Source organism: Heptranchias perlo, chromosome 12, assembly GCF_035084215.1.
Source record: "Heptranchias perlo isolate sHepPer1 chromosome 12, sHepPer1.hap1, whole genome shotgun sequence".
Taxonomy (NCBI): Eukaryota; Metazoa; Chordata; class Chondrichthyes; order Hexanchiformes; family Hexanchidae; genus Heptranchias; species Heptranchias perlo.
Window position 1 is genome coordinate 51,262,787 of NC_090336.1, and position 27,650 is coordinate 51,290,436.

At 46.9% G+C, this 27,650-nt stretch overlaps 1 protein-coding gene across 3 annotated transcripts in view; it reads right to left on the reverse strand.

The window, feature by feature from the left end:
• Window positions 1–509: 509 nt before the first annotated feature.
• ano5a (anoctamin 5a) overlaps window positions 510–27,650 on the reverse strand; it is a 147,375-nt gene continuing 120,234 nt past the window's right edge. For all 3 annotated transcript variants that reach the window (XM_067994097.1, XM_067994096.1, XM_067994098.1), the window contains 12 exons: window positions 23,707–23,809; window positions 22,954–23,014; window positions 22,564–22,715; window positions 19,796–19,870; window positions 17,619–17,841; window positions 15,047–15,216; window positions 14,144–14,241; window positions 12,848–12,978; window positions 11,377–11,582; window positions 10,410–10,594; window positions 8,248–8,353; window positions 510–1,709 (listed from right to left, as the gene is read on the reverse strand). In XM_067994097.1, coding sequence (XP_067850198.1) covers window positions 1,485–1,709; window positions 8,248–8,353; window positions 10,410–10,594; window positions 11,377–11,582; window positions 12,848–12,978; window positions 14,144–14,241; window positions 15,047–15,216; window positions 17,619–17,841; window positions 19,796–19,870; window positions 22,564–22,715; window positions 22,954–23,014; window positions 23,707–23,809 — 1,735 coding nt within the window. In that variant the 3' untranslated portion in view covers window positions 510–1,484. The remainder of the gene's footprint in view (window positions 1,710–8,247; window positions 8,354–10,409; window positions 10,595–11,376; window positions 11,583–12,847; window positions 12,979–14,143; window positions 14,242–15,046; window positions 15,217–17,618; window positions 17,842–19,795; window positions 19,871–22,563; window positions 22,716–22,953; window positions 23,015–23,706; window positions 23,810–27,650) is intronic.

The window sequence follows — 27,650 nt, forward strand, 5'->3', positions numbered from 1 at the left end:
TGTCTTTGACATATTAGCAGAAAGGTCAATTTCATCGGCTACAAGGAGACCCTCAAGCTTGAGTTACCCTTCCACATGGGCTGCTTCAATGACGTCATTGATGGAGGGAGTCCCCATGCATCCTTAGGTTTAATAAGAAACAGTGGGGGTGGGGGATTGGGCACAACTTCAGAGCAGTCGGAAAACCTCACTGGAGAGGTCCAATCTCGAGAAACCATGCTACAGACTGGGACATCTGTGATTAGAATAAAAAAGTACTCATTCCAAACTTACTCTGCATTTTAAGCTTCCACCTGTTTAAAATAACTGGTGGTTTTATTGCAATTTCCAGGAGCACGTTTTTACTCTAAACAAATGCTACAATTCCTTAATAAAAACAGAAAATGCTGGAGAAGCTCAGCAAGTCAGGCAGCATCTATAGAGAAAGAAACAGAGTTAACGGGGTTGTTTCTTTCTCCACAGATGCTGCCTGACTTCCTGAGCTTCTCCAGCATTTTCTGTTTTTATTTCAGATTTCCAGCATCCGCAGTATTTTGCTTTTGCTACAATTCCTTACTTGTTGGCTGAAATTGCTGAATGGATCCATTGCTGAAGTGTGGGATGGGAACAAAGAAATATATCATTATTAGCTCTATCCATAGAGCTATTTACAAGAAACTGATGGCTTTTCTATCCGGCACGTGCAAAAAGATCGCAAGGATTGCTGGGAACTGTATTCTTTTACACACAAAGCTTTTTTGCAGCCATTTTCCCAGAAATGACACGGGTGAGATGGCTCCCGAGAGATCAGTAGTTATACTTGTGCACTAGCATCTGGCAGTAGGTTCCACTCTTCCATGTGGATCTTGATGACCCTACTTCTGCCATAGTACCACAAGCTCAAGGTCGTGTTGCTGTGCTGGTGACTTTATGCAGAAAGTAGACAAAAGAGACACAGGCCAAGAGAAAGAGAAAAAATACGATCAAGTGAATGACTAAAGGAGTGAAACCAAGAAATGGAGGTTTGCATTGCATCGAAGGTTCTCATTCTAGATAAGATACTGCGATGATTTTAAAATATAGCCTGAAATATTATTTTTAACTAACTGTTTGCTGCATCTTAACATCCTTCTTCCAGATCCTACACATGAACTCTTCAACACACTTAGCGTGGCTACATTTTGGAAGGTTTAACAGTCAGGCTCTTCTTGACAATTTTTCTTCACCATGAGAGAATGGCAGGTTAGGAAAATGACAGAAACCGTTAACGGCCAGATTATGGAACTGACAGAAGCCCAATAGGGGGTCGCACTGAAAGCGGTAGCTGACCGAGTCCGCAGCTGGACGTGTTATCTGAATCAGTGGCAGCGACTTAATGATTGGGGGAGCTTAATCCCAAGCCATCATGGTAGGTTGTTCCTTGTTAAAGAATCAAATCAACTGATTTTTCCAAAACAAACAAAAAAGTCGTTGTTTGCCACATTTTAAACCGGCCACTGCTTGGACTATAACTCCTCTCTCAGCAGCTCTACTTTTTCTGCCTCAACCGCGACCTCCTTATGTGCAGTGGAATTCCCCTTGTCGGCAAGCATCTCTCTCAGTTTGTTGAGTTCATACTCGTGTAGAATCTGTTGTGTTAAATACTTCTCCCGTTTTATTCGGGCCTTCACCTCCCCCGGAACATCTGGAATTAGTGCAGCGACCGCAAACTTCACCAGGAAGACCACATGCTGGAGTGAAACAAGAAAAAGATCCATTATCACATTACAAAGTATATAGGGGCTCAATTTGGAAATGGTGGCAGGTTGGCAGCAGGGGGGATGGAGGTGCGCGTGGCAAAACCGAATTAAAAAAAACTTACTGCTTCTGACGCAATCGTAATATAATTGGTGGTGATTAAAGTTCTTTCCAGGCTTCGCGCCCTGCAGCCGAGGGGGGTTGGAGAAAGAGAGAGAGCGAGACATCATCCAGCGCTGGAATGGAAGATTGGAGGGGTGGGGGGGGGGGGGGGGAGGGAGGAGAGCGGAAGGTCGGGGGGGGGGAGGGAGGAGAGCGGAAGGTCGGGGGGGGGGGAGGGAGGAGAGCGGAAGGTCGGGGGGGGGGAGGGAGGAGAGCGGAAGGTCGGGGGGGGAGGGAGGAGAGCGGAAGGTCGGGGGGGGGAGGGAGGAGAGCGGAAGGTCGGGGGGGGGGGAGGGAGGAGAGCGGAAGGTCGGGGGGGGAGGAGAGCGGAAGGTCGGGGTAGGAGGGAGGAGAGCGGAAGGTCGGGGGGGGGAGGGAGGAGAGCGGAAGGTCGGGGGGGGGAGGGAGGAGAGCGGAAGGTCGGGGGGGGGAGGGGGGAGAGCGGAAGGTCGGGGGGGGGAGGAGAGCGGAAGGTCGGGGGGGGGGGGAGGAGAGCGGAAGGTCGGGGGGGGGGGAGGAGAGCGGAAGGTCGGGGGGGGGGAGTGAGGAGAGCGGAAGGTCGGGGGGGGGGAGGGAGGAGAGCGAAAGGTCGGGGGGGGGGGAGGGAGGAGAGCGAAAGGTCGGGGGGGAGGGAGGAGAGCGAAAGGTCGGGGGGGGAGGGAGGAGAGCGAAAGGTCGGGGGGGGAGGGAGGAGAGCGGAAGGTCGGGGGGGGGAGGGAGGAGAGCGGAAGGTCGGGGGGGGGGAGGGAGGAGAGCGGAAGGTCGGGGGCGGGGAGGGAGGAGAGCGGAAGGTCGGGGGGGGGGAGGGAGGAGAGCGGAAGGTCGGGGGGGGGAGGGAGGAGAGCGGAAGGTCGGGGGGGGGAGGGAGGAGAGCGGAAGGTCGGGGGGGGGAGGGAGGAGAGCGGAAGGTCGGGGGGGGAGGGAGGAGAGCGGAAGGTCGGGGGGGGAGGGAGGAGAGCGGAAGGTCGGGGGGGGGAGGGAGGAGAGCGGAAGGTCGGGGGGGGGAGGGAGGAGAGCGGAAGGTCGGGGGGGGGAGGGAGGAGAGCGGAAGGTCGGGGGGGGGAGGGAGGAGAGCGGAAGGTCGGGGGGGGGAGGGAGGAGAGCGGAAGGTCGGGGGGGGAGGGAGGAGAGCGGAAGGTCGGGGGGGGGAGGGAGGAGAGCGGAAGGTCGGGGGGGGGAGGGAGGAGAGCGGAAGGTCGGGGGGGGGAGGGAGGAGAGCGGAAGGTCGGGGGGGGAGGGAGGAGAGCGGAAGGTCGGGGGGGGAAAGAGAGTGGAAGGTCGGGGGGGGGAAGGGAGCGGAAGGTCGGGGGGGGAAAGAGAGCAGAAGGTCGGGGGGGGAAAGAGAGCGGAAGGTCGGGGGGGGAAAGAGAGCAGAAGGTCGGGGGGGGAAAGAGAGCAGAAGGTCGGGGGGGGAAAGAGAGCGGAAGGTCGGGGGGGGAAAGAGAGCAGAAGGTCGGGGGGGGAAAGAGAGCGGAAGGTCGGGGGGGGAAAGAGAGCGGAAGGTCGGGGGGGGAAAGAGAGTGGAAGGTCGGGGGGGGAAAGAGAGTGGAAGGTCGGGGGGGGAAAGAGAGTGGAAGGTCGGGGGGGGAAAGAGAGTGGAAGGTCGGGGGGGGAAGGGAGTGGAAGGTCGGGGGGGGGGAAAGAGAGCGGAAGGTCGGGGGGGGAAAGAGAGTGGAAGGTCGGGGGGGGGGAAGAGAGTGGAAGGTCGGGGGGGGAAAGAGAGCGGAAGGTCGGGGGGGGAAAGAGAGCAGAAGGTCGGGGGGGGAAGGGAGTGGAAGGTCGGGGGGGGGGAAAGAGAGTGGAAGGTCGGGGGGGGGAAGGGAGTGGAAGGTCGGGGGGGGGGAAAGAGAGTGGAAGGTCGGGGGGGGAAGGGAGTGGAAGGTCGGGGGGGGGGAAAGAGAGTGGAAGGTCGGGGGGGGGGAAGAGAGCAGAAGGTCGGGGGGGGAAAGAGAGCGGAAGGTCGGGGGGGGGAAAGAGAGCGGAAGGTCGGGGGGGGAAAGAGAGCGGAAGGTCGGGGGGGGAAAGAGAGCGGAAGGTCGGGGGGGGAAAGAGAGCGGAAGGTCGGGGGGGGGGAAGGGAGTGGAAGGTCGGGGGGGGGAAGAGAGCAGAAGGTCGGGGGGGGAAAGAGAGCGGAAGGTCGGGGGGGGAAAGAGAGCGGAAGGTCGGGGGGGGAAAGAGAGCGGAAGGTCGGGGGGGGAAGGGAGTGGAAGGTCGGGGGGGGAAAGAGAGCGGAAGGTCGGGGGGGGAAGGGAGTGGAAGGTCGGGGGGGGGAAAGAGAGCGGAAGGTCGGGGGGGGGAAAGAGAGCGGAAGGTCGGGGGGGGAAAGAGAGTGGAAGGTCGGGGGGGGAAAGAGAGTGGAAGGTCGGGGGGGGGAAAGAGAGCGGAAGGTCGGGGGGGGAAAGAGAGCGGAAGGTCGGGGGGGGAAAGAGAGTGGAAGGTCGGGGGGGGGGAAAGAGAGTGGAAGGTCGGGGGGGGAAGAGAGTGGAAGGTCGGGGGGGGAAGGGAGTGGAAGGTCGGGGGGGGAAAGAGAGTGGAAGGTCGGGGGGGGAAAGAGAGTGGAAGGTCGGGGGGGGGGAAAGAGAGTGGAAGGTCGGGGGGGGAAAGAGAGTGGAAGGTCGGGGGGGGAAAGAGAGCAGAAGGTCGGGGGGGGAAAGAGAGCGGAAGGTCGGGGGGGGGGAAAGAGAGTGGAAGGTCGGGGGGGGGGAAAGAGAGTGGAAGGTCGGGGGGGGAAAGAGAGCGGAAGGTCGGGGGGGGAAAGAGAGTGGAAGGTCGGGGGGGGAAAGAGAGCGGAAGGTCGGGGGGGGGGAAAGAGAGTGGAAGGTCGGGGGGGGAAAGAGAGTGGAAGGTCGGGGGGGGGGAAAGAGAGTGGAAGGTCGGGGGGGGAAAGAGAGTGGAAGGTCGGGGGGGAAAGAGAGCAGAAGGTCGGGGGGGGAAAGAGAGCAGAAGGTCGGGGGGGGGGAAAGAGAGCGGAAGGTCGGGGGGGGAAAGAGAGTGGAAGGTCGGGGGGGGAAAGAGAGCGGAAGGTCGGGGGGGGAAGAGAGTGGAAGGTCGGGGGGGGAAGAGAGTGGAAGGTCGGGGGGGGAAGAGAGTGGAAGGTCGGGGGGGGAAAGAGAGTGGAAGGTCGTGGGGGGGGAAAGAGAGCAGAAGGTCGGGGGGGGAAGAGAGTGGAAGGTCGGGGGGGGAAGGGAGTGGAAGGTCGGGGGGGGAAGAGAGTGGAAGGTCGGGGGGGGAAGAGAGTGGAAGGTCGTGGGGGGGGAAAGAGAGCAGAAGGTCGGGGGGGGAAGAGAGTGGAAGGTCGGGGGGGGAAGGGAGTGGAAGGTCGGGGGGGGGAAAGAGAGCGGAAGGTCGGGGGGGGAAGAGAGTGGAAGGTCGGGGGGGGGAAAGAGAGCGGAAGGTCGGGGGGGGAAGGGAGTGGAAGGTCGGGGGGGGAAGAGAGTGGAAGGTCGGGGGGGGAAAGAGAGCGGAAGGTCGGGGGGGGGAAGGGAGTGGAAGGTCGGGGGGGGGGAAGAGAGCAGAAGGTCGGGGGGGGAAAGAGAGCGGAAGGTCGGGGGGGGGAAAGAGAGCAGAAGGTCGGGGGGGGAAAGAGAGCGGAAGGTCGGGGGGGGGAAAGAGAGCGGAAGGTCGGGGGGGGAAGGGAGTGGAAGGTCGGGGGGGGGGAAGAGAGTGGAAGGTCGGGGGGGGAAGAGAGTGGAAGGTCGGGGGGGGGGAAAGAGAGTGGAAGGTCGGGGGGGGAAAGAGAGTGGAAGGTCGGGGGGGGGGAAAGAGAGTGGAAGGTCGGGGGGGGGAAAGAGAGCGGAAGGTCGGGGGGGGAAGGGAGTGGAAGGTCGGGGGGGGGGAAGAGAGTGGAAGGTCGGGGGGGGAAGAGAGTGGAAGGTCGGGGGGGGGGAAAGAGAGCGGAAGGTCGGGGGGGGAAAGAGAGTGGAAGGTCGGGGGGGGAAAGAGAGCGGAAGGTCGGGGGGGGAAGGGAGTGGAAGGTCGGGGGGGGGGAAGAGAGTGGAAGGTCGGGGGGGGAAGAGAGTGGAAGGTCGGGGGGGGGGAAAGAGAGCGGAAGGTCGGGGGGGGAAAGAGAGCGGAAGGTCGGGGGGGGAAGGGAGTGGAAGGTCGGGGGGGGGGAAGAGAGTGGAAGGTCGGGGGGGGAAGAGAGTGGAAGGTCGGGGGGGGAAGGGAGTGGAAGGTCGGGGGGGGGGGAAGAGAGCGGAAGGTCGGGGGGGGAAGGGAGTGGAAGGTCGGGGGGGGGGAAGAGAGTGGAAGGTCGGGGGGGGAAGAGAGTGGAAGGTCGGGGGGGGAAGAGAGTGGAAGGTCGGGGGGGGGGAAAGAGAGCGGAAGGTCGGGGGGGGAAAGAGAGTGGAAGGTCGGGGGGGGAAAGAGAGTGGAAGGTCGGGGGGGGGGAAGAGAGTGGAAGGTCGGGGGGGGGAAAGAGAGTGGAAGGTCGGGGGGGGGAAAGAGAGTGGAAGGTCGGGGGGGGGAAAGAGAGTGGAAGGTCGGGGGTGTCGTGGAAGATCGGGGAGGAGGGTGGAAGGTCAGAGGGGAGAGGGGAAGATCGGGAGATCGGATAGGGAGACATCAGATATCCGAGCAGAGTGGAAAGATAGGTTGATTTTGTGTTTTAATTTTGTGCAATGGTTCGTTATTAAATTTATTTTGATTCTTTTTGCCTGATCCGGTCCTTCACCAGGCGTGAATCAGAAGTCCGTCTGGTTCTTTAACTATCATCCCGCCAGCTTTAATTGCCAGCGGGACTTCCAGATTCGGGACGCCTGCGCGCACACAGGCGCGTCTGTTGGAAACTCGGAAGTCGGCGGGTTGGAGCTGGCTTCCGAACCTATTCTGCATTTCTGCAATTTTCACAGCCCCCCCGCCCCAACGCACCCGCAATTTAGGTTTAAAATTGAGCCCATAATCTTCAGAAGAACAGTGAACATTGGGAGGCCACCAGAGAAAGGCCTGACAGAATTATGTTCAACCCGAGGACTCGGGATGTAAAGTTTCTGAATTCTGTACTCATAATGAGATCTGGTTTATGCCACGCATTTGTAATTCTGCACCTGGGAAATACATAAAATATTAAGAAAGAACCTACATTTACATGGTGACTTTCACTACCAGGATGTCCCAAGCGATTTTTAAAAAATTCGTTCATGGGATGTGGGTGTCGCTGGCAAGGCCAGGATTCACAGCCAATCAACTACTTTTGAAGTGTATTCACTGTTGTAATGTAAGGGAATGTGGCAGCCAACGTGAGCACAGCAAGGTCCCACAAACAGCAATGAGATAAATGTCAAGATGATCTTGTCTTTTTTGGAAATTATGTTGATTTGGATAAATGTTGCCCAGGACACCAGCAGAACCTCCCTTCTTCTTATTCCAATAATGCCATGCAATATTTTATATCCATCTGAGAGGGCAGATAGGACCTCGGTTTAACATCTCCAACAAAAGTCGGCACCTCCGACAGCATCGCACTGTGAAGCGCTTTGGGACGTCCACAGGCCGTGAAATGCACTATATACATGTAAGTCCTTTCCTCTATTTCTATATTGTTGACATCAAGGTAGGGAGGTTGCTCAAAAGGGAATTCTTCACAAAATCTGCCCTGGCAGGAGTGGTTTATACTGCAGCGCATTATGTTGGAGATACTTAGACCAACAAACAGATCAGGTTGAAGATGCTCAACAAAAGATTTTAACTCTAATTTAACAAGGCTTTACTGGCGGTGCAGAGCCCAGCTGGGGGAGAGCAAGGTGGCAGAATGGGGCTTACAGGCCATCATGTGCGATTCACAAAGCGCTGGATTTTGTGGCGAAGAAAATCCCAATGTTGGTGACTCAAGCAAGACTCAATTAGTCGCACACCAGATTCAGCGGGTTTTCTTGGTGCCTCCTCACCTGCACAAATCCAGTACAGCTTGCAGGAGTTGGCCTCCTCAAGGGTGGACATTTCGCAACACTATCACTTGATCTTGGGCGGAGCTGGGCAGCTGTGGTCAGGAGAGGGTGCTAGGGAGCAGTTTCACCAGTACGCTGGAGTCCACCACCCCTGCTTGAAGTTCCCACCGGAAGTGATGCCGGAAACGTAACACATCCGCCTAAGTAAAGGCGACAAATCGCACAAGGTGGGAAATTTTTACCTGCTGACCTCCTCAGCAGGGGTCATCGGCCAGTTTATGCTGGTGTTCCCACCCACCTGAGGCAGGCAACCCAGTGGGGATGCAAGTTGCCGTCAACAATATGTAAATTAGCCACATCCCCGCCAAATTATAAAATAAAACCCCATCACCTTTTCAAATGTTTGACAGGCTTTAATGACCCATTTTTTGGTCACTTGCATTTCAGAATCGGAGATTAAAGTACAGGAACAGGTATTTAATACCTCTAAGATGATAATGAATGCCATTTTTGCAGCCAAAATGTGCCAGAACTGCATGTTGTGCTGGTATTCCAATTTATGTCCCGATGGGTAACGATAGTCCTTATACCTGCAAAATTGAAAAGGAATCTGATGATAACATTTGTGCATCAAAGTAGCAAACGCAATTCAGATTGGTATCATTTATGACAACATTAAAAACTATTTATAACAAGGGTATATAGGTCAATACACTAAAATCAAAGCAACCTTGAGACTAAGAAAATAACTTTTGTTTGTAAATTAAGGGGTTTTGCTGCAACATTTAGTTCTGGGGCCTTGCATTTTTGGATGACTTTTCACAGAGACCCGGAAACTGCTCATGAAATAACGGCAAGGCTAACAGGGCCCACCGGGGCTCACTGTTATTTCAAGTCAAATGGAAGAGCAAGTTCTAGTGAGCGCACACACACAGTCAAATCCGGAAATCCGGAAATTGGTCTATCATTTGCCCTGCTCGTTTGAAAGCTGCGTTGGAAGGCGATCTCGGCGGTTGAATGAATGGACGAGTGTGAACTTGCTGCACTGCCCAGCTGGAAACAAACTAATCTCTCCATAAAAAAGATACGCTGGGTTTTTTAGGTCTAAATTAACTTTTAACCCCGTGGTATGTCTTCATGACTGCCAAACAACCTCTCTGGCACTGAAAATTAACTTTTAAAAATGGGGAGTCTTATTACTTCCGATTTTAATTGTTGTTGGACATTTATAAAAAAAATTATCAATTTTTTTTTACTTTGTCTTTCTGTCTCTCTTATCTCTGTCTTTTAATTCGATATTTCTTACACTTTCTTTATTTCGCTTTCTCTAACTGATTTTAAAATCGAATTCACTGTTGCAGCTTTCACTTCCTGGTTCTGACTGCATGGCTTGTCAAGGATGCTTCAAGTTGATTGGTTGAGGGTAGAGAGCGTACCTTTCCCTGTTCTAACAGCTCACAGAAGCCCGGGAAAGAATGCTGCACTTTTTGCAGCTCACCATTGAAGCAAGTTGGCGCTCAGACGCCCGCAAGTAGTTTGTGGGTTAGTTTATAACTAACGAGCGGCAGGCGACGGTCCCTCATCACTTAGCGCAATTTCCAGGCCCAAATGTTCACTGTCTCCGCCTCTTTTATACAGGTCTGCATGACACTGTTACCCTTCTCAAGGTGACGTTTGTTGTATACAAGTTAGATTTAAAAAATTACGACTGGAGCAATGACATACCCAGAATGATAACGAGGCTTAAAGGGTTAAATTATGAGGACAGGTTGCATGAACTTGGCTTGTATTTCCTTGAGTTTAGGAGAATGAGGAGTTTAAATGTTCGAAAGGGTAGATGTGGAGAAACTATTTCCTCTGGTGGGGGAATCAAGAACAATGAGATATAATCTTAAAATTTGAGGTGGGCCATTCAGCAGCAAAATCAGAAAGCACATTTTCACAAAAAAGGTAGTAGAAATTTGGAACACATCATCCCCCAAAAGGCCGTGGATGGTGGGTCAATTGGAGCTTTCAAGACTAAGATGGATAGATTTTTATTAGGTAATGGTATCACGGGATATGGAGCAAAGGTGGGAAAATGAAGTTGCGGATCAGCCGCGATCTATTGGATAGCGGAGCAGGTTCAAGGGGCTGAATGGCCTACTTCTGTTCCTATGAGAATTCTTAAGACAGATCTCCCTGTTTATACCAGGAACGCTAGAGGTGCTGCAGCTGCATCTAAATGTTCTGCTCAATCCAAAGTTATGCATTAGTCAGGGGACAACCAATACATTTTCCCTGTAACCTGTTTATATGCCAGTGGTGAGGCTTTGCACACCACATCGCTTGTCTGTGGTGTTCACTTGTGGACCATATCTACACCTAGAGCTCTGCCTTTTGTCTTCATAAGCTCCTGTATAGCGTTGGCTGTCCCTAGTCGTGTTCGGGTCGTTGGAACACGGCTTTGCCAATTGGAAACCTCCAGGTTGCAAACTACCACCAGAGCCCAATGTGCAAGATATCTGAGCTTTGCCTCCAGCTAGATAGTTCTGCAGCTAATATACAAAAGAATTAAAATGTAAAAAATAAATTTGTTATATTTCAAACAACATTGGTGTTGTGTTTACCTGGGAAAGAAGTTTAAAATGTTTGCTAAATTCTTACCTGCAAGCCGTGATTTCAGCACCATCGTATGATGAAGTTAATGGTGGGGCTTTTAAAACAGAAATGTTGGAGATTGACAGACTGTTGTTTATGTATCCTTTCATTGGCAGTTGATCATTTGTAGAATATGCATATTTGTACACTAAACGGGGGATCATATCCGAGGTAAAAGCCACAATGAAAGCCTAAAAGAATTTGAAAGGAGAAGTCACTCACTGTGGTAGTTCTGCTTTTCTACATAAATATATAGCAATATGTTGCTCCAGGGCAGGAGTTGAGTACATTAGTGGAATGCTGGATGCTTCAGCTCTTTGGGCACCAATCATCCTATTGTCCCCGGACAATTTCATGCAACACTTCCGAAAAGTAACTTAGTGTAAAGAGAAAGAAAATCTGTGTCGGATCAAAAAATTATTCTATAAAAAGAGTTGAAATCTAATCCTTGTCCCAGTGTCTAGTTATGGATACAAATCAGTCTTCTGGAATGTTTTTTTCTTAAATAAATTTTAGGAGAATTGTCCATTTCTCTTTTGGGTTCTCTTTGAATCCTGATTTACCTGATTTTTCACCTCTCCCAGGAAATCATATGGTTTCATGTGGGGTGGGGAGTGCATATATTGTGATGCACAAGTTAGCACAACCGTGTGGGACAGGCTGGATGGACCGGAGGGTCTTTTCCTGTCCATCATGGTTCGTATATTCGTATTTAACACCTTCCTATAGATTGCTAATCCAATTAAGTTCTGTAGTAATGTGCGTTAGTACGGCTCTACTAGACACCAACAGTCTGAAATTTACCAAAGAGCTACAGCATACAATACAGGGAAACTTCCGGGTTTTCTGGTCGGGACTCAGGGTGGACCATGTTTCTTGCTACGAGTGAGGACCTTGTAAATCTACCCTTCCTGGTGTATGTTGCATTAAAATTTCATGGTAGTACAGACTCTGTATGAAACATAACACTTACATTCGTAACCACAGAAAAAATGGCAACACCATTCAGAATCTGATGCCATATTCCTATACTGTGGGCCTTTGCTGCCATTGGTCTTCTGAACTGTGTGATAAACTTCCAGGCATCCACGCGGACCTCTATAATGTTGTTCAGCAGAGCAAGAACAGGAGCCAAAGGAAATGAGGCCACGAAGAGAGTGACAAATCCAAACTGGATGACTGTAATATGAACAGCAGAGAATACAATTAACTAACTGTAATCCTTGCAGTTCTCAATGCCCTTTGCTGCTTTCAAACAACGGCCATCTTCAATCACTTACTACTCGAAGGCAAGATGGCCTCCAATGTTGAAGCCAGAATTACAGAAAGGTATGGGACTACAGAAACTTCCTTCATTTACACTATTTGCTGAACAAATTAGAAAAAAAAACATATAATCTGGGAGAAGGAATGTCATTAAATTAGAATTTTAAAACAATTGCTTTTTATAAAATTGGAGCCAACAATATGGCTGCCCAACCCAAATAAAATCATATCACAAATCTTCACTAGTGGATATATTTTATTTTCCCCCTTCTCATTGGCTATTCCTTATTTCTTCTTCACCATTATCTACTATATTTCTCCTTTAAAATCAACCTAACCTCCCTTTTTTGTCCTCTGACCTTTTTTTATCTTAACCATTCGATACTTTTCTTTCCATATACTTCCTTCCCTCCACTTTTGTTCAAGTTATGAGTAAGAAAGGATACAATCTGTTACTACAAAGCTCAGTGAGGTAAACCAATAAAAACAACAGGATTTGAAGATATTTATATGGGATATCCCAGTTACATTTGAAAACTTGCTTATAATAGTTTCCTGCTGAGTGGACATAACACAGAACAGGGAACAAAGCAAATTTGACAGAGTAAATCTTAATATTTCAAGATTCTTAAGTTCGACACTGTAATTTCATAACATCTAATTTTGAGTTTAAAATTTGCGGGGCTACGGAGCATGGTGGGTTGGCATGTTGGAAGCTGGTACCTGCCAAACGACAGGACCGTAAGATGCAGGTTGACACTTTCTCCAATCAACCATTCAACGGGAGACGGGCCAAATGGAAAACAAGCTGTTCGCCACAGGGAGGCAGGAAGGAGGTGATAGTTGGTGCAAGAGTCACACTGGACAGTCACACAGCAGCACTGGCAAAAGCTTCGGAATACGTCACCTGTCTGACTTCTTGAGCCAGGATATCGTGCATCACCCAGGGAGATTTAAGAGTGGCAAAAAGGTAACTAAAGTTTGTTGAAATTTGGGAACTGACCTAACCTGGATGGGATATTGTCACCCTGTAAAATAAAGGCACTTGGCAACAGGTTTGATTGTGGCTGAAATTTGTTGATGGTCCTAGAAGAGTTAACAGTCAATTCAACATCAGGAGCACATTTCCTCTTACTCTTGACTTGATAAAGAGGATATTGACCAGTGATTTCACTCACCCATTTCCAGATATTCATAGAAGAGGCCAAGCTGGCCCATGTCCTGCAAGTCATGGTCCTGCTCCCACCGGGAATACAGTTTCTCTGGATGATGCCTGGCATTCCGACTCACCCACCAATTTTTCATCCAGCTGCAGAAATAGCACAAAGGAAATGAAGGTCGTTGTCCCTTGGGCTGACAGTATATTTGTTCTTGTAGAGAGGGCACAACTCTGCCTAAGGGACGCGCCCGTGTACCGCAGTCTGGTTTATCTCTTGCCATGTACAGCTACTAGGGAAATGGTCAAACAACCACACTGGATAATGAGGTGGCCTCGAGGAGCCTGATCACCCAGCACTATTTCGGAGGGTTGCATACTGGCACTCTCATGGTCATAGTCTCAAGTTTGCTTATTAATTATCAAACCTAATAACCAAAGTCGGATCTGTATTCAGGAAGCAAGAGGTATGCATATGCAAACTAGGTCGGGCTCAAGCTTCAGGGTGATCCCAGCAGAGAACTCTCCGCTCAGTTTTTAAAAAAAATGTCTTCCCTCCTCCACAGAGTGTGTTTGGGAGGACCAGGGGGCATGAGTTTAAACTAAGGAAGAACAGAAATAGACTGGATGTTAGGTGGTTCTTTTCCCAGAGAGTAGAAGTGAGCCTCTGGAGTATATTGCCAGCTGGTGTGGTGGGTGCTGACTCTCTGCATGCCTTTAAGAGGGAGATGGACCGGTTCTTGACTGGGCCAGATATCGCATCAAATAGAAGGGAAGTGTCTTTATAGATAACACTTGGTCCATGTGATCTCCTGGACTGGTTTCGATCATCTGAAGGTGGGGGGGTTGGTGGGTAGTCAGAGAGGAATTTTCCTGAATATTTCTTCCCTTATTGGCCTTGGGTTTTTGTCTGTTGTTTTGGCTCTCCCAGGAGATTACATGGCTGTGGGGAGATAGCAGGAGGGGGATTGGGAAGTATCTAGCCATGATGCTCCAGCCAAGATGAGTTTGTGTTTTTCTTCCTGCCACTCAATTTCGTATGTTGGTATGTTAATATGGGCTACGGTTCCCTCAACTCCTTCTGGAGGCACAGTCATGTTCCTCATTGCCATCTTTTGACTAATTATTAGGTTTTTTTATTCATGAAACCATAATGCAGACACGCCACAGATTTAGAAAAAGAAATATTTTATACGATGATGATGAGAAATACTGACAACAGTTGTACAGACAAGACAGTTCTCCATTGATGTCTCAGGTGTCTGCTAACACATTTCCTGCACAATAAATAACGGCAGTAATTGAGAAATTTACTTACGGCAACAATGACTCCTGGATATTGCCCCAGATTTGCTTGCCAGCCATAATGATGGTAAGCTGAGTAGTCAGTTCGATGAGACAGCCACCTGGGTCACACTGTGGGAAGTGGCCAGAGAGAGGTCAAATGCAATAAAGATGAATCTAAATATATGAATATTTTCTTTTTTTATATCTGCAAACCCTCAAAGGTCAATTTGAAGTGTGTATTTTTCCATACCTTTGAAACAATGAACTATAGCAGTGAAACAAAATGGATGCCATTGTGAATGGTTCATTTCCCATGAGATCTCATTGAATGTTAGGACATCAAAGTAGCCTTCATTACTATGACCCATGGAAGATCAAGGTTCCAAAAATGATGCTGGCAATTTTTACTTTGGGCATTAGTGTAAAACGGGCGATAGCGAATCGGCAGCCCTTTTTTACATCTCTCGCGATTGTTATTTCCATTGAAATCATTCGATGCAAAACGGGCTGACCAACAACTGAAAACGGCTGCTTCCACATTCTACTTGTGTAATAGCTAACACAAACCACCTGAGGGCGCACTTGGCCAAGCACAGTACCCGAAGCTTAAATTCCAACTAAAATCCCAATACGAAACATTAGGATGAAAATCTACACCAATAATGGACTAACAGTCAAGACATTAAAGGAACCAAACTTTCTGAGCAGCAGATTTAAAAAAGTTTAAATTTAACAAACTTTCCGCTTCTGCATATAGGTCTCGTAATTTACAACCAAATGACTAAAATAACAATTTTTGCAGAAGTGATTCACTTTGGTCCATATAATTAATTTCATTAAAGGCTATGGGGTAAAAAGTCACGTTTTAGTAAGTCCTGGACCAGCTGCCTGCTTCACTCGGAGATCAGTCCTAGGTGTCTATTCAATTTCCTACCTCTTCATTTCTCCATGACCCAAACAGATAGTTGTAATCTCCGGGGTGACCGATAAACTTGCCCTTGAAGAAGGCGACGTAGAAGCAGGAGGAATAGTAGTTGACAAACTGGAAGAGGAACATTTTCATGGTCAGCCGGTTCTCATACTCAAAGTGAGTTCTGGGGATCTCTGGTAAAATCAAAAAAACAAACCATTACATGGAGGAGATGTGACGACACCTCAGTGATCTTATAGGTATAATGGGGGCAATTTTCTGATCACCCACCAGTGGTGGGAAAACCTTGCCCAGTGCCGGCACAGATTGGGAAATCGCGAACGAGTCTTCCTGCTGTGCAGAAAATTACCCCCGATAGCCTTTCGTATGCCGAGTCCTGGTTATATCTGCATCATTGAAAATTAATACAAGTTTCGAAGCAATTGTGTAATATAGGTCATCTCTCTGCCATTCAACACTTCTCAAGGGCAATTAGGGATGGGCAATAAATGCTGGCGTTGCCAGTGACGCCCACATCCCATGAACGAATAAAAAAAAACTCAAAGGGTTAGTTAGCAATAAATTGTTACAAGGCGGTGTCACTGGGTCACCCTGTATTTCCCAGACGCAACATGCATTACCTGCAGTGTCAGCGTAGTTCCCACCTCGATGTGCATTGTGTGCAGGATTGTTGTACATTTCACATGAAATGTGCATTATATACAGTGTTACTATATCACTGCGCTTTCTTGTGGGACAGGCTGGATGGACCAGAGGGTCTTTTCCTGTCCGTTATTGTCTGTATGTTCTTTTACAAATGACCAAAGTAGATGTGCTATAATGTGATCATTAATTACTCTGTGACCATGACTTGTAAATGTCATATTTTGTAAGTACTAGAGTGGTACAGAAAACTGTCTCTGATCGGTGGAGTTTGGCAATGGTACAAAAAGTGCATCACAGTGATAGTCGTATTAGAGAGAAGCAGTTTCATACTGTATTGATCTCTGTATGTTGGTTATCTTTAAGCAGTCAATGAAGTAGTGAAGTGGACCAGTGAACTGCCATTTCACTTCTCGGACCTGGGGTTCGAACCCAATAAGTCTGATGAGAAGAACCCTCTGTTGTCTGGAAGGACCCTATGTGAAACGGGTTTGGGCAGTTTCAACTCAGGTCACACTGGGACAGGCCCACAGTACGAGACTGCTCAGTCTGGCAAAATTGGTGCTAAATTCCAGTCTCAGCAACCACAGGGATGACTGATGTGGGAAATGGGAAAACTGCAACATGTTGAGAAAGCATCTTTCTGCTCTGCCCGAACGGTTTGCCTTCACCCCAAATTCAGAACACTCACTCCACTTGCTTACTTTACTTTAAAGAAATCAGTGCCCTTGGCAAAAATGGCAGACAGAGGAATTTCATACAAAATGCATTCATTACTGGTACCGCACATCATGATTCAATCCCTCGATTATCCCAGAAACTTAAACGTAGCCCCCATTAAATACCACACACACACACACACACACACACTCACAACCTCCACCCGCTGTCACACGATGTGAACTAAGTCTGGCTGTGCTCAGGATGCACAGCGGCAGTGGAAGATGTGCAGTTGAGGAGGAGCAGGGCAAGTACCAGCGAGTCCAGCTAACCCTGGGCCGGGAATTTCCTTGGAGCTGCTCCCACTCCGCCACCAGAAAGTGTGGCAGAAACCCCGTTTGTATGTGTGACAGAGCGGAGCCAATCAGAGGAAATTCCTGGCCTGGAAGCTTAGCTGGACACTCCTTAAAAGAAAAATCAAGTATGGTGTCAGTCCACTGACGTGTCAGCCTGGATCACGTGCTCAATGCCAAGAATTTCCTCTGTGCTTCTCCCCCTCTGCTGCTGTAATTTCGGCAGAAAGACCATTAATTCATGTAAGCAGAGTTTCTGTCAAAGTTGCAGCAGCACAGCATGAGGCACCCTGAGGAAATTCTCTCGAATGAGGGTTGAACATACCACCTGGTAAGGTTCTAACCTTAAATGTGAGAGTGCTACCACTGAACCAAGGCTGACACTTAATGGGTAAATGTACACTATTGTAAGGTCACAGTGGTGTAGTGGTTATGTTACTGGATTAGTAATCCAGAGGCCTCAGTTGAAATCCCACTGTGGCAGTATGAGAATTTGAACTCAGTTTTAAAAAATCTGTAAACTGACCATGAAGCTGTCAGGATTGTTGTAAAAATGCAACTGGTTCACTCTTGTCCTTTGGAGAAGGAACCCGAGTCCGGTCTGGCCTATAGGTGACTCCAGTCCCACACCAATGTGGTTGACTCTTAAATGCCCTTGATGTGGCCTAGCAAGCGACTCAGTTGTATCAGGATAGGTAATAAACGCCGGCCTTGCCAGTGACGCCCACATCTCAAGAATGAATAAAGGAAAAAGACCCCATCACCCCTCAGCAAAGCAAACGGCAGCACTACAAGGTGAGCTTTAACATTGTAAATTAAGTCATTGGTGTCTAATGTAAAAAAGTGAACATTTAAGTAAAGCAGAAGGAAACATGCTCTGTAATTTCATGTGGAGGAAGATGGCATATGGAAAGTTTTACCAAGGTCCGTAATCCAGATTGCCACCTTCTCGTAGAAGTAATTCAGGATCATGATAATGATGAAGTTCAGAATCGAGGCTGTGACGGATGTCGCCATCTGGGGTGTAAACAGTGTGCCGATGTACTTAACCTCCTTCATATTCACGGTGATCTTAGCAAAGGAGGCGTACATCGAGAGACGGTAAACTATGACCGCGATGATACAGATCAGGATTAAAAAGATCTAAGAGAAAAGGTGAACAATAAAAGTACAATTTAACTCACTGAATAGAAAACAGAATCATGGCAGCCACTTTCTGTGCAATCAATCCCTTACTGCACTGATAGCAACTGCAGTGCGCCATGCACTGTCAAGTGACAGCTTGGCTCAGCTGGTATCATTCTCCACACTGGCTCAGAAAGTTATGGGTTCAAACCTCACTCCAAGACTTAAGCACATAACTTAAGTGCTGCACTGAACAGCTTAAATCTACAACAGATTTTGTTCAGTGCCTGTATTATATTCCATCAAATGAGGAATGTACTCTGCAGAAGTATATATAGCGTATGCTATACAGCAAAAAAAACCCCACCTTCTCAAAAATGCTAAGCTGCAATCTCACCATCCGAACCCCTTTAGAAAAAAATCAAATAGCTGCAAGTAACTGAAAATTGTCTCTGTTCTTTTATGTAATGAGCACTGACATCACGATAAACTGGTTGTTACACAAGAACATAAGAAATAGGAGCAGGAGTAGACCATACGGCCCCTCGAGCCTGCTCCGCCATTCAATAAGATCATGGCTGATCTTCGACCTCAACTCCACTTTCCCGCCTGATCCTCGTATCCCCAGTGTCCAAAAATCTATCGATCTCAGTCTTGAATATACTCAACCACTGAGCATCCACAGCCCTCTGGGGTAGAGAATTCCAAAGATTCACAACTCTCTGAATGAAGAAATTTTTCCTCATTTTGGTCCTAAATGGCCGACCCCTTACCTTGAGACTATGACCTCTAGTTCTAGACTCTCCAGCCAGGGGAAACAGCCTCTCAGCATCTACACTGTCAAGCCCTCTAAGAATTTTAGACGTTTCAATGCGATCACCTCTCGTTCCTCTAAACTCCAGAGAAAATAAGCCCATTCTACTCAATCTCTCCTCACATCCCAGGAATTAATCTAGTGAACCTTCGTTGCACCCCCTCTAAGGTAAGTATATCTTTCCTTAGGTAAGGAGACCAAAACTGTACACAGTACTCCAGGTGTGGTCTCACCAGAGCCCTATATAATTGCAGCAAGACCTCCTTACTCATATACTCCAACCGCCTTGCAATAAAGGCTAACATACCACTTGGCTTCCTAATTGCTGTACCTGCATGTTAACTTTCTGTGAATCATGTTCACGGATGCCCCAAATCCCTCTGATTACCAATATTTCTTAGTCTCACCTTTTAAAAAATATTCTGCTTTTCTATTCTTGCTACCAAAGTGGATAATTTCACATTTCCCCAATACTCCAACTGCCAACCTCTCGTCCACTCACTTAGCCCGTCTATATCCCACTGCAGCATCTTTGCATCCTCCTCACACCTTACTTTCCTACCTAGCTTTGTATCGTCAGCAAATTTGGATGCATCACACTCGGTCCCCTCATCAAAGTGATCAATATAGATTGTAAACAGCTGATGCCCAAGCACTGATCTTCGCAGCACCCCACTAGTTGCAACATGCCAACCCGAAGATGACCCTTTTATTCCTACTCTCTGTTTCTGCCTGTTAACAGATCCTCAACCTATACTAATACATTACCCCCAAACCCATGGGCCAAATGAAATCAAGAGATGCTGAGGGGGTGAAATTGGACATGGGCGGGGGCGTAAAACAGACAGTATCACATCGGTCGCCTGTTACACACTTCGCCCGCTAGTCAATTCCATGGACTTCATTAGAACCGAATATCGAGTGTGTCGTATAACAGGAGGCAAATGTGATTCTGCCTGTTCTGCATTCCCAACAAATTACACTCCCACAATGCTTTATAATTTAACGTTAACATGTTTTACCAGGAAAGGAGGAAGTGTTGAGAAAGGGTGGAGTCACTGGAATACAAGGGGTGGAAATCTGGAACTGAAACTATCCCTTTGGTCCTCAATGATTTTAACAAGAATTCGGTTTTGATCAATTCAAATAGGAACTCACCCAAAACAAAACCGTAGCTCCTGACAGAAGAGAGCGCACTGCTTGGTTTGATAATGGGATATAAGGCTCCAGCTCCTGAAACAGATTAACGTGTGTAAGCACTGTGCAACACAGAGCATTCCTAAACGTGATCACGTTACACAGGACATTGAAAGCTGTACGGAACACCCAATGTATCTGAAACCAGACACGTGGCAAATGAATAAATACAACTCGCTATTAGTTTGGAAATGTGTGTGTATTTTACAGCCTTTCTGGTAAGATTTTGACTAATTTGGGGAATTTCAGTGGAAATCCACGTTCGGAATTCAAGCCATCTTTAGAAACACAGACAATGGGAGAGGATTTCCTCTGTGCGATATGTGTAATGGAATTGTAAGCTCCATAATACATTTACAATTTCACTACACATAGCAGAGAAAAATCTTTCCTCTACACTATCTATTTCTTGACACAAATACACCCAACAAAGTGTACTTACGAGATACTGGGACCAGAAATATAAAGCCAATTACTTTTGCTGAAATAAAAAGCAAAAAAACCAAATACTTATGCTGGAAATCTGAAACGAAAACAGATAATGCTAGAAGCATTCAGCAGGTCAGGCAGCACCTATGAAGCAAACAGACCAGTTAATGCTTCGAGTGCAGATTGCTTCTTCAAAACCGATTTTTTTTTTTGAAGGAAGGTCTGCACCCAAAACTTTAGCCGATCTGTTCGCTCCAGTTAAAATGCTGTTTTTGCTCAACTGAACACTTGGGAGCACTTGTCAGTGAATTAATTGTGTACTTTTGAACCAGTAACCAGGTGTCAATCGTGGCTCAGTGGTAGCACTCTCGCCTCTGAGTCAGAAGGTTGTGAGTTCAAGCTCCACTCCAGGGACTTGAGCACAAAATCCAAGCTAACATTCCAGTACCAGTACTGAGGGAGTGATGCACTATAGGGCATGTTGTTTTTCGGATGAGACGTTAAATGGTCTGTTCTCTCGGGTGGATGTAAACGATCCCATGGCACTATTTGAAGCAGGGGAGTTCTCCCAGTGTCCTGGCCAATATTTATCCCTCAACCAACATCGCTAAAAACACATAATTTGATCATTATCACAGTGCTGTTTTTGGGACCTTGCTGTGCGCAAAATTGGCTGCCGCGTTTCCTACACTTCAAAAGTACTTAATTGACTAAGGTGTTTTGGGACATCCAGAGGTTGTGAAAGGTGCAAAAGAAATGCAAGTTCTTTATTTCTTGCCAACCAAATTTCACTTTATAAAAAGTTTTTAAATAAGGATGTGGTGAAAAGCAATGCTTCTGGCTGATTGGCCATTCACACGATACCAGTAGGTACATTACACCTGTTTTATAATGAATTGAGAGATTTAGAATGAGCCTTTTGGTATCTCGATTCACTCGTATAAGACACTGGCATAAGACACAGCAGTTTTACTCTCTGTGAAACTTTAACTCACTCAAACTGCTTAAAGAGTGGTGAAGAAAATGGCCAAAATGGCTCTTCTGCCTCCTGAAAACTAGATTGCACGGAAAATTTGAAGTGCTCCAGGTTCCATACGAAGGATAACAGACCTGTTTCACTAAGAAAGGAATGTGAAGGTTTGTACAAGAATGATTGAGCTGTCTCTCCTGAGATCTTCCCCAGTCTGAGTTGATAGGATTCGTTAACCATTACCCCAGTCAATTACCCTATTTACATGAACACAGCGCATATCAGTCGTCAGCTAGTTTTCTTGCTTTAACGATATACATAGTGACATTATTTACTTAGAATCAGTAGGGGCTTAGTGACAAATTCTGAAAACTAGTCCAGAAACGAGTTGTTAATATTTAATCAATAAAAATGTCTGTTTCCATTCAAAATGTGTCATCAAATCATAAAAATCATGATTAATTTAGCAGCTAAATTAACAAAATTAAGATAACAGATAATAACAAATTCTTAAATTTCACAAGTTACTATCAACTGTTGTGAAATTTAAGAATTTGTTACTATCGCAATTTTTTTAAACATAAAGCCAGTCACATTACCAATCCACAAACAGGGAAGAATTTTTCTTAAATAAACTTGAATTAAAATTGTGCTTCTGAGTTTCACCCGCATATTAGAGAATATCTCACGCTGGAGTGTATTTCAAAGATGTAACATATCTCGAAATTCAGATGATGTTGATAAAACACAAGAGCTATGCATTAAGAGTTTATCAGCATCATTTGTACCCTTTCAATACATATCTGCCTTGCACTACACTGACCTGCAGGTGACCCTGTAGGTTAGACTTCATCCACTGCACAGCAGGTTTTCATGTATCCACAGGGAGAATGCTTGGCAGGGTTCTTTTCCCCCTTTCCCCAATAAAGTATATGTCCTGACAGGTTGACCAAGAAGGAAGACTTGAATCCATGGAGATGCATTGCTGGTCATCCCTTGTAATTAACTTGTTTGATCAAGATGGGATGGTTTAACCTTGGGGGATAGGTTAAGTAGTATTTTCAAAATAACATTGCTAACAAATTACATTAGCAGCAGTTGGACTTAAGCACTATTTCAGAAATTTGAAGACCACTGATTCCATGATCAGGCGATCCCAGCGTTTGGCCAGGACTCTGTCAGCTGGCCTGGTTGTCTTCAATGCATCAAAATCAGGCCCTGTCAGCCCCTGATTTCCCAACCGGTGCTCACTAAAGAAGCTGCTTCACGTCGGAAGCAGCTAACCAGGGGATCAGCCCGAGCATGCCAAGGTTTAGGCCACTAACCACACCTGAGTAACAGGGTTTTTCTTGTGGTGAGTACACTTCGCCTCATACTCTGGGCGTATTTGAAGCTGCTGCTGTTCTTCTTCGAAGTCCACGAGGTCCCACTCGTACTCGAGCTTGGCCTGCCGCCGCTTCCACAGCTCCAGAAAGAGAGTCACTGTTCAAGAGACAAATAAAGTAAGCACATGTTATAAAACCCAGTCTGAGCTTTCAGCCTTTCTAAAATTGCTTTTCTATTTCCCTCCGGAACTCAGATTTACCTACATCAGCAACCCAGTAGAGTCAAGGCTTTCAGTACTCACTCTCTGTGGCTGTATTAGGAGAATGCTGGTTAACTGGAGATACAATTTGTTTCAATTTTACATTTTCTAACTATGACATCAAAAGACACTCACCCCAGATTCCCATAAAAACAGCAAAGAACAAGGTGGCAGCGTTGTCAAACAAGTGAGAATTCTGCAAACACAAGAAAGAAGACTTTAACGGTAGCAGAAATCAAGAGCCTGAGAGCAATGGTTCTTTTCTTTGAGTTGATAATTACCAGTCAGCAAAAGAGAAAATGCAATTTCAAGAATCTGAGCGAGAATTGGAAGACAAAAAATGAAAACTTCATGACGTAGAACCAAATCTGTACTAAATTTATGGGCAAAATTGTGGCAATTAGTATGCAACCTAGCAAACTTGTTCCTTGGACTAGGAAATGTTTAGTCAAGTGCCATCTGCGATCAGCATTTGCAGGCTGGCCTCCATCATAGAGTGGTTCGTCAATCCCAGCCAGGTTATTAGTTTCAACAGCAACCTACAGTCCCAACAGCAAAGAAAAAAACAGGGCACTCTTTAATGCCCTCTACTGACAGGTGATACAAGGACAGATCACACAGGCCAGTCCATCACCGGCATCTCCACATCAGGGCTGATGCAAGCAGAGAAGATTTTAAAATTGATAAGAAACAGTTTGGGCATCTGGGAAAGATGCACATCCTGAATTCGCCAATTTATCTCCAAAACAGCTTGTAACCAGATATTAAAACCATGCCAGGGAACAGCGTCCCTGAATTATACCTCTTACAGCTGAAAAGGCTGTGAAGAGCAGTGTTTGTCAGGTTTATTGTTTGGAATTGTACTTCACTCTGTTCAAATCTACAAACCTTGGTTGATTCACAGGTAGTATTCAGTCTCCAGAAGTCACAGCCATCACAGAGAGGACACATGATGATCTTCCCTCCAAATTCCGAATCACAGATTTCATCACTAGGGCAAGGGTGGAAAAAAAAATCATTAAACCCCCAGACCTCATTTGTAATTTAAATACTAAAAATGTATTTGATTTGAGAAATAAAAGTAAACCTTAAAATTAAAATACTGAGCTTATTGTTTTTGTTTAACTTTTTGAGTGGTCAGTCAATTGTGTGGGCTTGACCAGCTTGCAGCTTGCTCCAGCCACACCCACAGAGCTGACTGACATAGCTCCGTCATTAAGGAGAAATAAGAACATAAGAGCATAAGAAATAGGAGCCGGAGTAGGCCAATCGGCCCCTCGAGCCTGCTCCACCATTCAATAAGATCATGGCTGATCTGATCCTAACCTCAAATCTAAAGAACACAAGAAGTAGGAACAGGACACGGCCACTCAGCCCCTGGGCCCACTCCGCCAACCACAGGGCCTTGACAGATCCGAACTCAGCTTCATGTCCAATTTCCTGCCCGCTCCCCGTAACCCCTAATTCCCTTTACTTCAAGGAAACTGTCTATTTCTGTTTTAAATTTATTTAATGATGTAGCTTCCACAGCTTCCTGGGGCAGCAAATTCCACAGACCTACTACCCTCTGAGTGAAGAAGTTTCTCCTCATCTCAGTTTTGAAAGAGCAGCCCCTTATTCTAAGATTATGCCCCCTAGTTCTAGTAATGGAATGGAAGTGGAGAGGTTTGATTGTGAAAGGGTGTATTTTGCCGGAAGGTAAATTTTAAGAAATCTGTGGACAGTCTCTATTATGGAGCAGATTGTACATCGAGGGAGGGATAGGCACGGTGGGTTTAATAATCTTTTCTTGGTCCATTTTTCTCTTTGTTCTCATGTACGGTCCTACCCGCTAGTTACTGAAAATGTTAACAGTTAAGATCAGTACCACAGCCAGCAGGAGCAGTGGGGGCGGGGTGGGTCAGATGGCGGAGGGGTTCATGCTTCACTCCCTTGCGTTCATGCCCACCTGCCCTCCCAAACACCATTTTACTTGCTCGAATTCAGGCTCGTGAAGGTCGCCCGCCTTAGAGGAGTGGGGGCCTAATTTAAATGGCTGTGTCGCCTCCTGATAGTGTCGATCATGGCGTTTTAACCGTGCGCCCGACTATGAACCGCGTGGCATCCGGCGAAAGCTGGCCGCAGCAAGGATTCGTGCCCAGGTCAGTGAATTTTAATTTTATTTATTAAAAAGTTTCTTCTGGGCCAGGAGGAGCAGGAGTGCTCGATGGTGGACTTCTGCCCTTCGCCCCCATCAATCCGTACTTATCTTACCAAGGACTTATACCGTGGGCTCCTGACGGCATCCTGGCATCCCTCTTCCAAACTATCTGGCCTCCACTTGCCGGCACGGACATCATTCCCACCGGCTTCGGGCAGGAGTCAGAGTCAGTGCATGCAAATGAGTACGGGGAGACTGATTGCCATTTGCTTAGGTCCCCGCACCCCTGATTCCTGCCCTAGGTTAAAATTGGCTCCATTGTGTCTGAACTAGATCTCCTAAATATGTTACAACACAGGTTACTGTTTTTGTTGTATTTGGGGGTTGTCAGGAAATCGAATTTTTTAAGCTTAAAAATCACAGCAAGCAGGTTCGGAAGTGGCTAGAAATGTACTTTTAAGTGAAAAGTAAACAATAAACTGATCAGTTTGATTTGAATCATACAGATAGGATGACAATGTTGTTTGCTGTGTGTAATTTTATGTTCTTCCAAATACTTTGTACTATACAATTTGTCATTTAAGCTATTATGAAAAGCCACTTCCAGCTTAGGTTTTGAAATGGATCCCTTAAGAAGGCCTTTTAAAATAATGAACAATAAGTCAAAACAAAAGTAATTGTAGCACTTTAAAGCCACATAAATGGCACTGCAGGGGAGAAGTTTGCACTGATGTGAGAGAGGAAGACAATGTCAATCAATCAGCTTTCGAAGGAGAAAGTACATAACCTCACAACACAATTACTGATAGTTTTGTTTCCCAATTATTTCACTTGTTGTAACTGTTTCCTCAGGAATACGAGTAAAAGACGAATTGGATTGAACATTTTTCCTCTCCAATTTATTTCTCTGTTCTTCTCCCCTTATCCTTTGACTTTTAAAAGTTCTGAATCATGTTACAGTACTGCTTTACAGGCAATGGCAACCCTCCAGTGCCTCATCCAGGCAATGACAGCCCTCCAATACCTCATCCAGGCAATGATTGACCTCCAATACCTCATCCAGGCAATGATTGACCTCCAATACCTCATCCAGGCAATGATTGACCTCCAATACCTCATCCAGGCAATGGCAACCCTCCAATACCTCATCCAGGCAATGATTGACCTCCAATACCTCATCCAGGCAATGGCAACCCTCCAATACCTCATCCAGGCAATGATTGACCTCCAATACCTCATCCAGGCAATGGCAACCCTCCAATACCTCATCCAGGCAATGAAAACCCTCCAATACCTCATCCAGGCAATGGCAACCCTCCAATACCTCACCCAGGCAATGAAAACCCTCCAATACCTCATCCAGGCAATGAAAACCCTCCAATACCTCATCCAGGCAATGATTGACCTCCAATACCTCAGTCAGGCAATGACAACCCTCCAATACCTCATCTAAGTGGCCTTTCTTCATTGCAGCTGGGATTTGGAATCCTATTTGTTTGTGTGGATTATCACCGCTGTTTTACAGACCAGCAAACTATGCTGGAATTTTCTTAGCCCAAGCTCAGAGAAGCTGAAATCTCCACTGGTCTTCTGGTAGATTCAGCACAGATAGAGAAAGTATCACCATTCCTGGGCAGTATGGCTCAGTACTATACTGGGCGGTGCATTGAATCATGAGGGAGGGGCTCATGTTCCTTGATTAGTATTCTGCATGTAAGAGTGCAATAAATACTTCCCTCCCAATCTCTCAAAAAAAATATATTCCACTGAGGAAAAAAAGGTGTAAAAGAAATGACAGCCATCCGTGGCTAAGTAAAGAAATTAAGGATAGTATCCGACTAAAAACAAGGACATATAAGGTAGCCAAACTTAGTGGGAGGATAGAAGATTGGGAAGTCTTCAAAAGACAGCAAAAAGTAACTAAAGGATTGATTAAGAAAGAGAAGATAGATTATGAAAATAAATTAACAAAAAATATAAAAACAGATAGCAAGAGTTTCTACAATTATATAAAAAGAAAAAGGGTGGCTGAGGCAAACGTAGGTCCTTTAGAGGATGAGACCGGGAAATTAATGGTGGGAAACATGGAGATGGCAAAAATGCTGAACAAATATTTTGTTTCAGACTTTACGGTAGAGGACACGAAGAATATCCCAACACTGGACAAACAGGGGGCTCTAGTGGGGGGAGGAGCTAAATACGATTAAAATCACTAAGGAATTGGTACTCAGTAAATTAATGGGACTCAAGGCGGATAAATCCCCTGGACCTGATGGCTTACATCCGAGGGTCTTGAGGGAAGTGGCAGTAGGGATTGTGGATGCTTTGGTAATAATTTTCCAAAATTCTCTGGACTCGGCAAAGTTCCTGGCAGATTGGAAAACTGCTAATGTAACACCCTTATTTAAAAAGGGTAGTAGGCAGAAGGCTGGAAATTATAGACCAGTTAGCCTAACATCTGTGGTGGGTAAAATTTTGGAGTCTATTATGAAAGGAGACAGTAACGGAACATTTAGATAAACATAATTTAATAGGACAAAGTCAGCATGGCTTTATGAAGGGGAAGTCATGTCTGACAAATTTGCTTGAGTTCTTGGAGGACATAACGTACAGGGTGGATAAAGGGGAACCAGTGGACGTAGTGTATTTAGACTTCCAGAAGGCATTCGACAAGGTGCCACATAAAAGATTA